At 44.5% G+C, this 17,017-nt stretch overlaps 1 protein-coding gene across 2 annotated transcripts; it reads left to right on the top strand.

Moving 5' to 3' along the window:
- Positions 1-1,304: 1,304 nt before the first annotated feature.
- On the top strand, positions 1,305-16,740 carry SKA1 (spindle and kinetochore associated complex subunit 1). Of its 2 annotated transcripts, none has more exons than XM_048292874.1 (7): positions 1,305-1,576; positions 2,346-2,449; positions 3,122-3,246; positions 4,216-4,307; positions 7,860-7,997; positions 12,439-12,608; positions 16,413-16,740. In XM_048292874.1, the coding sequence occupies exons 2-7, from the start codon at positions 2,350-2,352 to the stop codon at positions 16,559-16,561; spliced, it is 774 nt and encodes a 257-aa protein (XP_048148831.1). In that variant the 5' UTR covers positions 1,305-1,576; positions 2,346-2,349; the 3' UTR covers positions 16,562-16,740. The 2 variants fall into 2 exon arrangements, with proteins under 2 accessions (XP_048148831.1, XP_048148832.1); XM_048292875.1 differs by having other exon boundaries at positions 1,305-1,589.
- The last annotated feature ends 277 nt before the right edge of the window (positions 16,741-17,017 follow it).

Genomic DNA, 17,017 nt, shown 5'->3' with positions numbered 1-17,017 from the left:
TGCTATCACAATTCCGTGAGGGGAGTAAAGCCCTCCGGGGTAGAACCGGAGCGGGCGCCTGTCGGCGCTGTCTCAGAGATCCCGCCCGGCTGCCCTCAGCGATCCTGCCTTCCCTTCCCGCTGCCTTCAGCGATCCCTGCTCCCTTCTCACCCGGCATCCCCCAGCAATTCCGTCGTCCGTCCTTCCTTCCCGCTCCCGTCAGCGATCTCGCTTCCCTTCGCGCCCGGCTCTCCTCAGAGATCCCGCCTTCCTTTCCCGCCCGGCTCCCTGTCCGCGCCCCTCAGAAATCCCGCTTCCTTCCCGCCCTGCTCCGCTCAGCGATCCCGCCTTCCGCCCTTCCTTCCCGCTCTCCACCGCGATCCCGCTTTCCTTCCCCGCTCCTGCCCTTTCTGCGCCGCTTCCCTCAGCACTCCCCCACCTTCCGCCCTTCCCGCTCCCCTCAGCGTTCCTGTCTTTCCCCTCCTCACCCTCCCGCTGTCCTTGATGTCAGTTTTTTCCTCGCCTTTCAAAGTGTAATTTACATGAAATTACTTGTACAAGAGGAGTTTGCTTAGTAAAGGAAAAAAGCTGTTTCAAGCCATGCGTTAAGATTACATCACCCAAATAAATGTGTATAACGTGGGCGGAGACTACACAGTAAGCGGGCGTGTTCATGTGAATTTTACTGTATAACAGATGTAACTTTCTACCCCTTGACGGGTTAATTAGAGGGAACGTCCTCCTTGCACGCTGTGCTGAATAAACAATGTCTCCTTTCTAAGGTAAAATCTGTGTCAACAGAGCTCCTAAAAATGAGATCACCCTCCGCGCTCCCGCCCTTCGCTCTCGCTCCCCTCAGAGTTCCCGCCTTCCGCTCTTCCTTCCCACTTCCTCCATACTCACAGAATTACAAGGTTGGAAAAGACCTCCAACATCGAGTCTAACCTTTGACTGATCCCCGCTTTATCACCCAGACCAGAGCACAGCGTCATGTCCAGGCGTTCCTTGGACACCTCCAGGGATGGGGACTCCAAACCTTCCTCGGCAGCCCCTTCCAATGCCTGAGCGCCCTTTCCATGAAGAAATTCCTCCTGATGTCCAACCTGAGCCTCCCCTGTCTCAGCTTGAAACTATGTCCCCTTGTCCTATCACTGGCTGCCTGGGAAAAGAGACCATCCCTCACCTGGCCTACCGCGTCCATCACTGCCCTGCCTTGCGCCCTCCGGTCCCCTCAGCGCTCCCGCCTTCCGCCCTTCCCTTCCCGCCCCGCTCCGCCCTTTCCGCCCGTCCCTCGCGCTCCCCTCAGCGCGCACGCGCTCTCCCCGCCCTCCCCAACGCCCGCCTGAGCGCGGCGGATTCAAACGGGGCTCGAACGGGGCCGCGGGAGCCGCGTCCTCCTCCCCCGGCCGAGCTTTCTCCTCCCCGGCCGAGCGGCTCCGGCCCCCGCGGCTGAGGGAGTGGGACCGGGACCGGGATACACTGGCGCTGCGTCCGGTAAAACCTGAGGAGAGACGGGCGCTGCCGCCGCGCGCAGCGGGTGACCTCGGTCCCCTCAGGGTATCCCGATCCGCCTCGGGGCGTGCTGGTTCCACGCAGGTAGGGCAGGCGGGTAAGGCGGTAGGTCTCAAAGAATGGATTTAATAATCGCGGCAGTTGATAGTATTTTAAGCCATAAGCGAAATAAGGACTTTTTTAAAGTTTCCAAGTGTCAGCCGCCGGAGGGAGCTGTGTGAGCGCTCAGTGCCAGGCCACGGTGTTAAATGCGGGGGTTTGTCACATTGTATAGTTTTTTCTTCTAATCAATTTCTGTCTATAATAGGGTTAATAAATCTATTATTAAAGACTATATAGTAGTCGATATATAATGCTCTTTTTGGTGCCTCCAGACTTTGCTAACGACTCTGTTAACCCTTTTTTTTTGCTTAATTGCGTTTTAAAAAAATCCTCCTCTTTAAACATCAATCATCTGATGTAATATCCCTGAGAGAACCTTGTAAAATTGCATTATATAAACCAGGTATTTCTTGGGTTTTGCAGTAAATTTCCAACTCCTTTTTTTAGTGGACAATTCAATATGATAGGGATGCTCCCAGTCTCATGAGGAATCACTGCACTGATATCACACTGCATTTATCTCCAGAGTTCTGGGAAATTTATTGGCTTGTCTAGTGCCAGTCCCTTTATGCTTCCTTTCCTGCCTTCAATTTAGTAAGATAAAAGAGAATTACTTAATTTACTGTTTCATTTATGTTCCCTTTGCTTCTTTGACAAATCAGGGACCTTCCAAAAATTCTGCTTTTGTGCACAGTATTTGCAGCTTGGGTCTTTTTGTTAAGTTTCTGCCTTCATTTTTGTTCCCCCTCAGTGTGATGATGGAGGACATGGCATCCTCAGACCTGGAACATTTATGCTTCCACATCAATGCGAAGATTTCAAGTATTAAAAAGTGTATCCTATTGAGGAACATAGGTAAACAAGAGCAACAGTGGGGTTTGGTTTCCACTTCATTCCAAGAAAGGCATGGAGCAGCTGGAGCGTGTCCAGGGCAGGGAACGGAGCTAGGAAGGGGCTGGAGTCCCAGGAGCGGCTGAGGGAGCTGGGAAAGGGGCTCAGGCTGGAGCAAAGGAGGCTCAGGGGGGACCTTGTGGCTCTGCACAAGTCCCTGACAGGAGGGGGCAGCCGGGGGGGTCGGGCTCTGCTGGCAGGGAACAGGGACAGGAGGAGAGGGAACGGCCTCAGGCTGGGCCAGGGGAGGCTCAGGTAGGTCACCAGCAGGAATTTCCCCATGGAAGGGGTGGTCAGGCCTTGGCAGGGGCTGCCCAGGGAGGTGTTGGAGTGCCCATCCCTGCAGGGATTTAAAAGCCCTGTGGCTGTGACATTTGGGACACAGACTAGTGCTGGCCTTGACAGTGCTGTGGGGGTATAGTTGGACCTGGTCTTAGGAGGCTTTTCCAAACTAAATGATTCCATGGACTCTGTTGGCTGTGCAGAGTACAAGGCTGACAGTTTGGCTTGCTGCTTCTCCTGGGTGGCTATGGTGGGTGGGGAGCAGAGAGTTAAATAATCACTGCTTGTAAAGGGGAGGAACATCAGATTTTGTGTTTTCTTGGAGGCTTTGTCTTAATGTTTGCCCTTTGACAGGTGAAGATGAACGCCGCAAAGCTGCCCTCCATAAAATAGGGAATGAGGTGATCCTTATACATGAACTCCTGAATCAAATGGAAACTGAAGTTAAACAGCAAGAAAAACTGAAGGATTTGCTAAAAGTAATCTTTTTTTCTTGTCCCATTCATAAAATACTGGAAGATTCAAAGAAGTCTTTGATACATATGTAGGGAGTTTTTCCCTAGATCCTTAGTGATGTTTGGATGCATGTGCTCGCAAGAGAAACCGGGGTTTGGAATAGGCTTGCTGATGGTTTGTTAAATTCTCCAGCACAACAAACGTTGGAAATTGTATTTTTCGAAGCTTATATATGTAATCATAGAATTGTAGAATGGTTTGAGTTGGAAGGGACCTTAAAGCTCATCTAGGGCCACCCCCTGCCATGGGCAGGGACACCTTCCACTGTCCCAGGCTCCTCCAAGCCCCGCCCAACCTGGCCTTGGACGCTGCCAGGGATTCAGGGGCAGCCACAGCTGCTCTGGGCACCCTGTGCCAAGGCCTCACCATCCTCACAGGGAAGAATTTATTCTTAATATCTAATCTAAGTCTACATTCCTTCATCTTAAAGCCATTAAAAGCAGGTCTTTGTCATTGGCCTTGAAAACATGTCTTTATCATAATAGATACTGTGATCTAAAGAGGAGTTCTAATTACATATCTTTGCAATAGCTGTGAAAAGTATTCAGTTAGAATATTTGTCTGTTATTCTACTGTGTGTTTGCACTGCCTTTATTTGGCAGGTCTTTTGTGGAAGCGTTGTTTGGGGAATGTAGGTGAGTTTACCATAGTGTCTTGTCTCCACTACCACCATTCCCCTGACCAGGGTGTATTGCTAAAGTTCCTGTTGCCTGCTCAAATTCCTCTGACATTCTGAGGGCAAGGACAGACACTCCTTGCTCTGTATCTTTACTAGTTTCCCTGGAGAAGTTATGGGGTAAGGAGGTAAGGTGATGGGGAGAGAGTAAAGGACACCTCTTAATAAAGCTGAAAATTAATTTAGTATTGCCCTAATTTTACTTGCCTGATGCTAGTAGGTTCAGATTTCTGATCTAGTCTCATATTAATTTCAGGAGATGCAGAAGACTGCTGAGAGAGATCAAAATGAAGCACAGCACCTCCTTGAACACATTCCACCCTATCTGCCCAAACCAACTCAGAGCTGGTATGTGGTACATGAGCCTGAAGGATTCAGGCTGCTCCTGTTAGTGTCCAGCTGCAGCGCTGTGCAGCTCCTTTCACTCCACATTAACTGAAATTTTGGGAGACAAGGTCATTGAGTGTATTGATTCTGGACGTGGCTCTTGTCCAGGCTTGTGCTAGCACCCCAATAAATCCATCAGATCAAGTCTATAAAATACTGAGTTGTTCCAATGGGAGCTTCCAGGGGTAGGTGTGATGTAGTAGAAAGCAAGTGCTTCTCTGAGTCTGAGAATCCCTTGCTTTAGAATCACAAACACACTGATTTCATAACTGTAGTGCCTATGGATTTAAGGGCTAGTGACCCAAAGCTGGGTCACTAGAAATGAAGTTCACCTCTGCCCTTCCAAATACAACTTAAAAACCAAAAATCTGCCAGCTCAATCATCTTTCTGTGGGACTTTGAATTATGTTTGTGGTACTTTTGTTCCCTTTTCCCTGCAGCAGCCTTATATTTATTTCAGCTAGATATGACATCCCCTTGCCTTGGAGAGGGCTGTGTAAGAAGCTTTTCAGAGTCAAGTAGCTCAAGTGTGTGAAAATGACAAGTATGTGAAATAACAGCTGTTATTTAGAAAGCTTCTAAAACATTTTAATTCCGACTGAGTTTCTCATCTTTTTCTCTGGCCTGTTGGAGTTGCTTTCTTTTCCTGCAGTGATGCCAGCTGGGGTCACTTGCAGAGTCATAGTATCGGGGATCCCAAAACTTCATTCCCACCTTGTAGCTTGTCAGAAGGCAGTGCATTAGCTTGAATTCAGTGCTTCCAATATGTGCCCTGAATCTACCAGCTTTACTTGGTCTGGTTCCTAATGCCAGAGAAGCCTCAGTCTCAAAACATGACACATATTCCAGCAAAGTAAAAGGTTATATATGTGGAAAGAGGCTTCCAGAAGAGAAAAATGAACTGTAATTTTAGTTAGTGTGTAGCGGTATTGTCATTGGTGTAGGTATTGTATTGAAACTGTTCTTAGCTGGTGAAGGGATGACTTGTGCAGAAGCTTTTTTCTTATTCCCACCCTCTAGACATAAACCCTTAGTTTAGGAAATGGCCTCTCAAAATGTCTCTAGAGGTCTCTTGTTCCTTTTCAATTTAGATGTTGCTTTTTGTGTGTGTGTGTAAGCATTGAAGTTTTTCAGAAATTACCACTTGAGTTCTGCCTTCCTGTCGTAACTTACTTTCTTAATGTAGGAAAACCTTTGTCTTAACTTTGTGTTAGCTCCTGGAAATTGTTTAGATGTAAATGAGGCTTGTTTCGTGCTTGATTGTGCCACCTCTGACACCAAAAGATTTTTTGGGATGTTGGTCTCCCTTACAATCTCATCCTGCTTGTGATCAGGAAGTTAATTGTGATATGGTTTTAGCTGGTTCTTCCCTCTCTAGAGAAAACCACAGTATGTAAAACCAACCAAACTTTTCTGATAATTTTCTGCAGATTGTGCTCTTGCCAGCTCACAGCTGCTGTTCTGTCAGTGTCAGTTTGTTGCTGGGTTTTCTTGAGTAATAATACATTGTGTGACAATGCCATTTGTCACAGCACACTTTCTCCTTTTGTCCCTATTTTGTCACTTCTTGGTGGTCACTGTGTTGTGCAGTGGAGGGTGGAGGAAGTGTAAGAAGGAACGTAATTGTTCAAAATCCATTGCATCACTGTAAATATGTTTTTAGGCCTCTTACCCAAACCTTCCTGCACTGACCTCCTCCGTTTCTGTTCGTTCCCCTATGTCCCCAGATGTGTGGGGACATACATAATGGGCTGATGAGTGATTTTCATGAGATAGTGCAGAAAGCAGAGGAGCACTTGAATGCTGGTGAGACAGGCCTTGAAGTCCCTGGGAGAATGAAAACACCCACACAGAGAAACTGAACGATTCATGGCTTTAGCTATTGTTTCTCTCCTGTATTCTTGGGTTTTCTGTTCTTGTTTACCAGAGCAATCTCACTGAAATAAAAAGCAAGTTCAATATATCTCAATCTCTTTGTATCCCACGTGTTTGTTGAGAGCAGTTTCTCATTCCACCAGAGCCAGATTTTGTAAACAAGTGTCAGTTCTTTCTTTTCATGGTTCAGGTCAGCGGTGAACTATGTCTGTACCACCTCACTGCAGCAGTGCAGAGGCAGGGGAGTGGGTGGGATCACAAAGGAGGGGTGCCTGGGGCTGGGGAATCATCTCAAAAAGGTTTGTTGCAGTGTGATAGACAGCAGGAGACTGAGACTGGAGCGTGGGAGGAATGAAGTTTCAAGATGTGAACTTGCTTCCCTTGGTTCTTGTGTTTATCCTTTCATTCCAAAGCCACCTCCACCACCACCCAAAATCCGCCCTCCTTCTCTCCTGTTTGCTGACATTCCCTGCTAGCTGCAGGGTGCCAGGATTGTTTTGTTGTTGTTGTTCAGATGCAAACAGATGTTTTTCAGATGATGACATCTGAGTAAGTTTAGCGGCAGATGTCCTGGGTTTCAGAAGGGCTCTGTGTTGTGTCACGGTGCAGGGCAGAGCTGTTCCTGCCCCCGTGTCACTGACCAGGCAGTGTGGGAGCCCAGCAGGTGGCACTCGCTGTCCTCGCCATGGCACTTGTCTTTCTTGGGGATGGGACACTGGGTTTGGCGGCGTCACATCAAGTGACGCCTCAGATCCTGGCCCTGGGGTTGACAGAAGGGGCACTGCTGTGCCATTCGCTGCTCGTGGGACCCCATGTCCAGCAAGGATCTCTTGTGGGAAAGTCAGATCCAAGCAGAGGATCAGTTCCTTGTGCCAGGTCAGCTCTGTATTGCTTTAGTTCATTCTGTTGCACATCCCAGTAATGTCCACGTGTTCTGATAACAGTGGATTTGGCCATATGCATCATCTTTACTGTCCTGCTGAGGAGCAGCTGGGTGGGTGGCTGGCAAATCCCTTGGGGTTTGAGGCTCTAAGTTGAGGGTTTAGAGAAAGGGTGAATTTATAAAAATAATGTTCTAATAATCAGGAATAAATTAGGAAATTCTTTGGCCTTTGGGATCTTGCCTAAAAAAACTTTTAAAAGTATTAAAAAAAAACCCCCAGTCTGGTAGGTGGCATTGAATTTCTTTGCTTCGAAAGTTTAATGGGTGAGTCAGGCTTCCCAAGATTTGAACCTCTTTCAGAGAGCTGTGAAGTATTTCAAATCTGCCCATTAAGGCTGCAGCTCTGTGCTGTGTTTTATCTGATAAAAAGCCAGGCCTTGTGTTGTGTGAAATGTAACGGTACATTGAATTCTGAGCTGCGCCACGCTGCACTTGGACTGCTTCCAACTCACCTGCTAGCAGCCTCTGTAGCAGAGAAACCAAGAGCTGTGCTGAAGTCAGCTGAAGGATATGATTTGAAATGGAGCAGGCTTGCTATACTGATGTTTCTTTTGTGAAATATCATTAATTGTGTTCATCCAGCCTAACAGATAGGCTGGAACTTAGGTCTGTGACTAAGCAGACTTAGTAGTGTAGTGGAATTCTCCTTACTACTTACCTGCTGTTTATACACTGAATATTCCTTCATTTTACAGCATCACGGTGCCGACTGGGAAACAAGAAGAGCAAGCAAAGGCCAGAGAACCTGAATGTGCAAAGAAACCTGCAAAAGATACCAAACTCGTTAAAGAAGCAGCATTAATAACCATGGAGGAGTTTGAAAGTGTTCCTGCGTAAGTAAGCGTGGCTTCCCTCACACTCTGGCATCAATCTGGGTGGCATACATAGGTTTGGGAGAGTGACCTCTTGCAGAACTGGGACTGACAGAGATGGTTTGAAATTTTTCATGGGGTGAAACATGATATTGCTCCAAATAGTTTAAATGCAACACTAGCAAACCTGAAAATGGAATGAATAGAGTTAATTTGGCTCTTTTTTATGCTGGTATTAGGAAGATGAAAACGGATCAGTTAAAACCCAAACCTCTTATCTCAAAAGTCACTGTAATTGTATGAACAGAGATTTTTAAGCTAACTGGTGAATCCTTATCTTGTTTTGAGAACTGACATTAAAAAAAAAAAAAAGAGCCATCATCTCATGAGATGAAAGGTTTGTTTGCATACAGAAGGAAAAATAATGATAAATGCTGTTTTTATTTGACCCAACTATCGGTTTCTGGAAACTTTAAGTCTTGACTTACCAGTCTGTTTTGAGACAGGAACAGAAATCAGACTTGTTAAAAGCAAAAAACCACTTTGCACTGAAATTCCCAAATTTCTGGAATAGAAACCTGTGCGTACGTTCCCCTAACAGCAGGACCTGATGAACGGATATCCTTGTCTGAAGTCTGCCATACAGGAATAACTTCTTAAATGGCATTTTGGGGGCATGAGTAAATATTTCTGCAAAAAGAAGAAATTTCTCTTGATGCCTAAGGCTAAATTGTTATTGAGACTCTAGATTCACTGTGTTCCCTGACAACACCTGTTCCAATAAGAAATATGGTTTTGAGTCTGTACTTTACTTGAGGCTTTCCCATAATTTTCTCTATAGCCTTCAAAATTTTCAGGTGAGTAATGTCCATTTTCTCTGTTATCCTGAATGTTGAGCTAATGATAAAGGACTTCTGGTTACTTCTTAGAAGAGCATGCACCTGGTATTTTTATTCTGCAGATCACCTCAGGTATTCTGTGGATTTACTCCCTTAGGTAGTTCTCTCCTGATAAAATTATGGGAGGATAAAGCTGCAGCATGGGAATTTTTGGTCTTTACCTCTGCTGTGGCAAGAGAAATAGACACAGACCATTCCAGCCAAATACTGTTTTAACTTCCAGTTAAAGCTATGGTCTTCCACATCACAAGACAGGTAGTTGTGACACTTCGTGGCATGGTTTAGTGGTAGCCTTGGCAGTGCTGAGGGAAAGGTTGGACTCAACGACCTCAGAGGGCTTTTCCAACCTAAAGGAGTCTATGATAATCCTTGAAAGTGGAAGGTTTTCCACTGCTGTTCGTGGGTGTGGAGGATGGGGACAGAGGCCAGACAGATCCTCTTCCTATTTATTACAGATTCACAAAATCACAGAATAAGCTGAGTTGGAAGGCACTGTTGTGGAAAGGTTGCAGCTGTGTTGGAAGGCACCCATTATGGAAAGGTTGCAGCTTAGACTGTGCTGGAAGAGCTCTAGAAATAATTTAATTTTATTCGGATGGGAGAAGCATGTTTGTTCTGTGGAGGAAAATTTACATGAATTTACATGGATCTATTAATCTACCAGTATTTCTGTTGCCTGGCAATGTTGTAGTACAAAACTGAGGGAGTACTTGCAATTTCACATACTGATTGACCAAATCTAAGCAGCAAATATTTGTAACCCAAATTTTCTTACACCGAATGTATTCCCTTGGAAGAACAAGAATTTGGTTCACGGCCCAGTTCTTCTGGTGAGCACTGGGGGTGGGAAGTGGGCACTGAAAAATCAAGATTGTTTTCACCTTCTTTGTGCTGAACATGAAAGAAAATCTATTCCTAACACCATCAGGACAGTAAAAGGCACACAGGCTTCAGTGCCTTCATAGTCCTAGGACTGGGCAGCAGGTATTTAACAAAGGTACACACTGTGTTAAGGGGCAGACATGAAAGACCTTGATCAAATAGAACACTTTGCACAATAAGAAACCTGCAAATTATTTTACCCTTCAAATCTGTTGCAGGAAGGCACTCTTTGGAGGAAGATAAAGGACATTTCACCGTGCATGTCTTTGTTAACTTTTGACTTTGAGGCAAAGGAAAATGCTTTATTCTGGTGTCTAGAATTCTTGCTGCTTTCTAAAATTCTTACTACTCAAAGTATTTTAGAATCTGTGCATTCATTATGACTCAAGTCTCAGAAGATGGTGACTGGGAAGAATATGTGGCTGTTTAGCCTAACCCTTTTTGAGAGAGCAGGGGGTGGCCATTACAAGGTTTATCTCTTTTAGAGTGGTATATATGTGATATATTGATGTTATTCTTTTCTCTGAGGAACACAGCACTGTGCTCCAGTTTTCTTACCTATGGAAAAAATGCTTTGAAAAAGGGCTTCTGTGGATTAAAAAAGAAACTGACTGGATCACTTTTTTTTTCTTTTTTTTTTTTTTTAAGAAGAGCTCTGAATTTTACTGCATTTGGAATAGTGAAGCAGATTTTAAAGTTATTTTAAATCTAAATTAAATGCCTGAATTTGGAACTTCTCAACTTTGTATTTTTATATTAGTGTACGTATGGACTGAAATAAATGTCAGCATTAACGGGTTTGCCAGCCATGGTTGGGTAGAAATATCAGAAGGCTGTGGGACAGCTGGAGTTTTTATGATCCTTAGTTATGCACAGAATAAAAATTCCATTTGGTTTTGACAGAGTTTAATTTCAGATTAAAGCATCTTGGATGCCTGAGGGCCTCTCAAAGAGCACTCAATTCCTAGGTTTAGGCAACCCAGTCCTGCCTCTCTGTTTCAGCTTCAGGATGAGCTGAGGTGCTCCCTTGGCTTTATTAAATGTGTTCGCTGTCTGTGTGTTGGCAGTGGGAGCACAGGAAGTTAAATAAAGGTATTTTATGCCTCTGGGCTTAGCTTCCCTCGCTCTACTCTTTCCCCTGTGGCATAGGGAGGCAGAGAGAGCAATAAACAGCAGTTAATGCACACAGGCAAAGCCTTGCTGTGGTTAAAGGCTGTGTTTGTGCTATGGCTGCAATTCAGGGCTGGTAGTACTGCTTTTATTACTGGTGCAAAGTGGAGCGTTTTTATAACTACAAGATGGCTACGCCTCTAACGTGAATTAATCAAAGTGTCAATAAAGTTGAAAGCTGGCTGCAAGTAACTTAGTGGCAACTAAGTTTCCAACTCAGTTTGGAGGCAGAGAAATGGCTTTGAATTCAGGTTTTACACAACTCCTGCAGGCAGGTCTCCGTGGCAGGGACTGGCTGCTGTTGAAATCTAGTGCACTTATTTTTAGTTGGCAATTGCAGAATGCCTGCCCGAATTCTGGTTTGGAATACTGAACTTGTAATTGATTATCTACTTCTGCTTTAAATTCTTTGTGTGTTCTCCTTCAGACTAAAACAAGGGATGAACTTGTTGTTCATTGATCTTTTCAGTCTTGCTGTCCCACAGCTTTTAGCCACCTGCTCCACTGACCTAAAGCATTTGTTCTAAAATGAATTGTAACACTTGTCTAATTCCTCGCGTCTGCAAACCGATACTGAACCAAACAGAAAGAACCAGGTTTGGTTTGTTGTAGCAGCTGAGTGAAGGCCACAGGACAGTGCAGGTTGCAAGGCTGGCCTGGCTCTTACTGCCATTTTGGGCGGGGGGGACGGGTGGTGTTGTATTTATCTTACTGCTTGCCATTTGAGTTTCAGATTTCATTTTTATATAATGGCTTCTCAGTATGCAGCACAGTTCCTTTTCCTTGAAGGCATGGCTTTACATCTATAAATACTGAATAGCCTTACTTGCAAATATTCCAGTGTTCTAGTATTTCCACATCACTTTGTTCTTTATCTTCTGTGCTTCCTGTACCTCTAGGCTGTTATCAACAGATCTTATTCTTCTAGTACTAGTATTATGAAATGCCCTGAAAGTTCAGAAATGGATGCTGGTGGTGCAGAACCATATCTGTACAGCTCAGTAGGCTGCACAGTCAAATACAGAAGACAACACAAAACTAGTAGTTCTTCAAAAAAACCCAAATAAATGGCTGTAAGATCAAACACAGGTTATTTGTGGTGATAATATGAATCAAATTGTGCTCCTAGGCAAACATTTCATTTCATGCTATTGTCTGCAAAGTTACTCGATTTTTCTGTGTTTGTAGTTTAAGTGGTATGCTATAAAAACAACCTTTATTCTATTTTGAAAAGCTTTTTACAGCTTAAACACTGAATACATTCGGCTTCTTAATTTAGCTTTCTAATATTTTATCTTTCTGGTTTAGGTTCTGTCATGGCCTTTCTACCTTCAATATTGTTAAACAATCAAGGAAACGAACACAATTAACTACTACATATATTCATTAACATAAAGCAGGAGAAACTGCCTTTAGCTAGGAATGGCTTGTTCAGTTACGGCTGATGAAGGAGAAGAATAAACACAGAACTTTGTGACTTTCTGGTTACTGATTCTTATTTTTATTTGTAGGTATATGAAAGGCCGTCTCACATATGATCAGATCAATGCAGTTGTTCAAGAGATGAACAAGGCTGTGGTGGCCAAGTACAAGATCTTGTATCAGCCTTTGAAATCTATGAGTGTACCAGTCAGGAATCTCTACGACAGGTTCATGGAAGAAGAAACTAAGGATACAAGAGGTATTTTTTTCCCTTTGTTAGTACTAAACTCACAACACTTGGATGTTGCAGGAGAAGTATAAAAATACTGGTCTTTTTTCCAGCATTTTTGAATGAAGAGTTTCCCATACTGATTGGGTTGCTTTTTGAGTGTTTTCATTGAAAACATGTCCCTTTCATGGTGTGTCATGGTAGAAACTTTGAGTACACAAAGATTTAGTTTGGAATCATACAAGGTCTGGAAACTCTTAGTTTGATAACCAAACTGTATAAATGTGGTTTCAGTTTTTAAATTTGATTGGGCATGAACTATTAAAAATTTGTTCTGAAGTTGGGACATCTGGCTAATTAATTGTGCTGCAGTGGCTTTGTGGAAGAGACATGTCTGTCTGAGAATCTTAAGAAGTTTTCTCCTCTTCAAAGCATAGAGGGAGTGAAAATCAACCAAAATACCTTTCTTTCAATTGAAAAGCAAGTTGTACTTTCAAGCTAGTTTTTCCAAAGATGGCACAGTAAATCTCTGATATTAAAATCTCCTTTTTGGCATGCCTTTCCTCTTGAGAACAAGTATGTAATTATTCCTGGAGGGGTGTACTGCACATGTCAAGCTTGGTGATGTCCTTAAAATGCCCTCATGTTTCTGAGTTCAGGCACAAAGAGTGGAGCAAACTCTATTCCACCTCACAGAAAAAGAACTTTCTCTGACAACACCATGGCACCCACCTCTCAGTTTCTGCCCTGAGCATTCACCTGGTACTCAGGAGTCCCCTGAAGACAAACTGCAACTTCTTCTTCCTTCCTTCCTTCCTTTGGTTTTGTTGTTCTTCAAGACTCAGGATATTATAGTATGGTGATAACATCACTGAGTTCTGGATTCTAAATGCAGCTTTTCTGTAGGGAGGGAATTCTGATCTGATGGACCTGTAAGATAAACACAGAACCACAGAATGGTCTGGGTTGGAAGTGGCCTTCAAGATCATCCCATCCCACATCCTGCCATGGGCAGGGACACCTGCCACTGTCCCAGGCTGCTCCAAGCCCCATCCAGCCTGGCCTTGGACACTGCCAGGGATCCAGGGGCAGCCACAGCTGCTCTGGGCACCCTGGGCCAGGGCCTGCCCACCCTCACAGACAGCAATTCCTTCCCAATATCCCATCCAGCCCTGCCCTCTGGCACTGGGAAGCCATTCCCTGGGTCCTGTCCCTCCATGCCTTGTCCCCAGTCCCTCTGCAGCTCTCCTGGAGCCCCTTTAGGCCCTGCCAGGGGCTCTGAGCTCTCCCTGGAGCCTTCTCTTGTGCAGCTGAACACCCCCAGCTGTCCCAGGCTGGCTGCAGAGCAGAGGGGCTCCAGCCCTGGAGCATCTCGGTGGCCTCCTCTGGACTGGCTGCAGCAGCTCCTTGTCCTTCTCATGCTGGGGTTGTAGGGCTGGGCACAGGACTCCAGTTGGGTTATACAAAGATCATTGTTGTAAAGGGCTTTATTAAAAGCATTCTAAGCACATGCAGCTGGATAAATTCATGCCACTGGCTTATGGTTTGGGCTGTGATGGTTTGGTTTCTCTCTAAGCATGTTTTGCCTCAGTTGAACAGCAGCTTATATTAATCTGGGATTTCTTAAAATACTGGCTTCATCACATTTAATTTACAACATGTTTTTTTGTTTCACTGTTCCTATCCTTAGGACAGTAGTAAGGAGTTTGAGCCCACAGTTGTAGAGGAGAGGCTGAACACTAGAAGAGCCCTGCTGGGCCTGGAGTGCTGCTCAATCTGCACCGTGATCCACACTAGTCTTGGCTGCAGTGAAGAAGCCATTCTAGCAACTTGAGAAAGCTACAGCTGGTCAGAGAATTTTCTGTCAGAAAGCTGCGGAGTTTAAGTCTGAAAAATCAAAGTGCTAATTCAAGTACCTGAGAGATGGTCTTTATTTCTTGTTTGCCTTGGAAAGTTCAGTTAGGAAACTAGGACATTCAGAATCTGATAGAGTGTGTGTATTTGTGTGGTAGATGGTTTTGTTCAGGTTTTTTTTTTTGTGACTAATCATCTAGAAAGTCTAGAGAGAAGTCCTGGCAGGCTGTCAGATGGTTCTTATCTGGCCAGCACAAAATGATTAAATGTCTTCATCCATTGCATTTTTCATTATGACATTCTGCATTCATTGATTTGTTTGCTTAAATCTCTACTGCAAGTGTCTCTCTGCTTAGGATTCCCACTGGTTCTCAGCCTGGGCTGATTGCCAGCTGACCTCTTCTCTGATTCCAAGATGAGAGAAGATGCTGCCTGGTTTATCAGGGTCGCTTCCAGCCACTCGGATGATTCAGTGAGTTTAGCTGGTTGTTTAGCAAATGGCCCAAACCACCACCCTTCATCCAGCTCTGATTTCTTCACAAAGAAGATCCTGCTATCCTGAATGTTGCCACTCTGGATCGGGAGCAAATATAAGGAGGAATCTCGTTTTATCAAAATTCAGGATGTTCTGATGCTTCCCCCAGATGTAGCAGACTGTGAAGGCAGCATGCAGGTTATGCCTGGCTTTCCAACACTGTCTGGGTGTATTGGTGTTCCTGGAAGTTGTAAATGGTCTCTATCCTACAGTAGTTCTATTTTGAGCAGTAATGCAGTTCTTCTTTCTTTTCCTAGTAAACAAACTTCCTACTTCTCATCTGTATGTGGATTTGGTGGCATTACAAGCTCTGAGATTCCAGCATAGCTCCTCTCTGGGGAAAGATCTCTAGATTTTGACAGTTATTGTCTCTGGAAGATTCTACTCCCTGTGAGACATGTGTGTCACCAACTCATGAGACACCCAGGCTGTGAGAAAACATGATCTGTCATTTCTCAGCTCTGTCTAAGCAAGATTTTAGGAGACATAAACATAATTCTTGGACCTTAGATCTTTACTGGCATCTTCAGTTTTCCAGCTTGAATCAGCTACTTCCCAGCTAAACCTGAAGGACTTAACAGGAGGAAGAGATGTTCCATCTTTTCTAAGATGTCACTGCCTCTGTGTTAAGGATAAAACAAGGAGGGAGAATGCTATCTTCTTTTTCGAAGCTGAAACACTCCTACCCCTGTATCCTCCTTCTCATTAGACTTGGAAGCGTAATACTACACATAATTTAGGAATCATTTAGGCTGGAAAAGGCCTGTAAGATCACAAATTCCAGCTGCCAACCCAGCACCATGTTCACCACTAAACCATGTCATCAAGGGGAACATTCACATGTTTTTTGAACACTTCAGGGATGGTGACTCCACCACTGCCCTGGGCAGCCTCAATTTTAATGACAATTTGCTTATGGAAGTGAGTAATCAACTACAGGAAGGGGTGAGCTCTCAGCTCTGATGCAGGACCTCCCTGTGCAATTTTCTTGGAGACACAGGGATGATGCTGTTGCAAGTAGTTAATCTTTTTCTGTAATTTTCTTAAGTAATGATGAATTATTATTTTTCATATCTCATATAAGTCAAGGGAATGGTGGGCTACTTAGCTCTGATGCATGCAGGGCTCTGTCCTTATGGCAAAGATCTAATTCCAAGACTTGAGTGCCTGCTGGGAGACAGAGTTCATGGAGCGGGGCCTGTGGATGATGCAGAGTGTCTGAACTTCATCAGAAGGCTGGCAATTCTCTTTCTGATGACAAATTTTACAAGTAGAACCAAGTTCCCCATATAGTGTGAGGCCATCCTACTGCTGATTGTAGAACTATGAATTGCAGATTGTGGAATTATGAAGAAGAGGCTGTGCTGTTACTTGTGAAATGCTAACTGTATCCTACAACAGAGTAGGATACAATTTCTGTAACAAAATTGTTGTTTGTTTTCCAGGACTATTTTTTATTGTGGAGGCTGATATCAAGGAGTTCACTCAGCTGAAATTGGATAAGCGTTTCCACAGCATCCTCAACATCCTGAGGCACTGCCAGAGAGTGAGAGAGGTCCGCGGCTCAAGGCTCGTCCGCTACGTCATCTGCTAACGAGCTCCTCGTGTCTGCCTGCCCAGGAGAGAGATCTGCCACCTGTGTTCTTGTCTCAAAGGCAGCAGTGAGGGCCAGGGAGTGGTTTTCAGGCATCTACCCTAAATTAGGAGTGGCGTTGAAGTATTTGAGTTTTGTTTTGAGAAGTTATGGGGAACTACTGTTTTTTGGTAAATTACAAACCCAAACCAGAAAGGCAACTGGGCTCAGGTGGTTAATCACATTTTCAGGTCAGCACATGAAAACAAATTTCTCTGCATGTTAACAGTGCTCTGTTGCTGCTTTTGTGTTTGTGAGTGGTGGAGGTTAGGATTTTTCCTTTTGTTTTTCTTTCTCTCATGGAATTTTTTTCCCATTTATTGTCTCAGAGATGGGAACGATGGATACTTATGAGGGACAAAAGATGGGGGGGAGGAGGGGGGAAGGGGGGCAGTTTGCTACTGTCCCTTAGCTGGG

The sequence above is a fragment of the Corvus hawaiiensis genome, chromosome Z (assembly GCF_020740725.1).
Source record: "Corvus hawaiiensis isolate bCorHaw1 chromosome Z, bCorHaw1.pri.cur, whole genome shotgun sequence".
Taxonomy (NCBI): Eukaryota; Metazoa; Chordata; class Aves; order Passeriformes; family Corvidae; genus Corvus; species Corvus hawaiiensis.
Note: the sequence above shows the minus strand (reverse complement) of the source record. Positions and strands in the feature narration are given on the sequence as shown.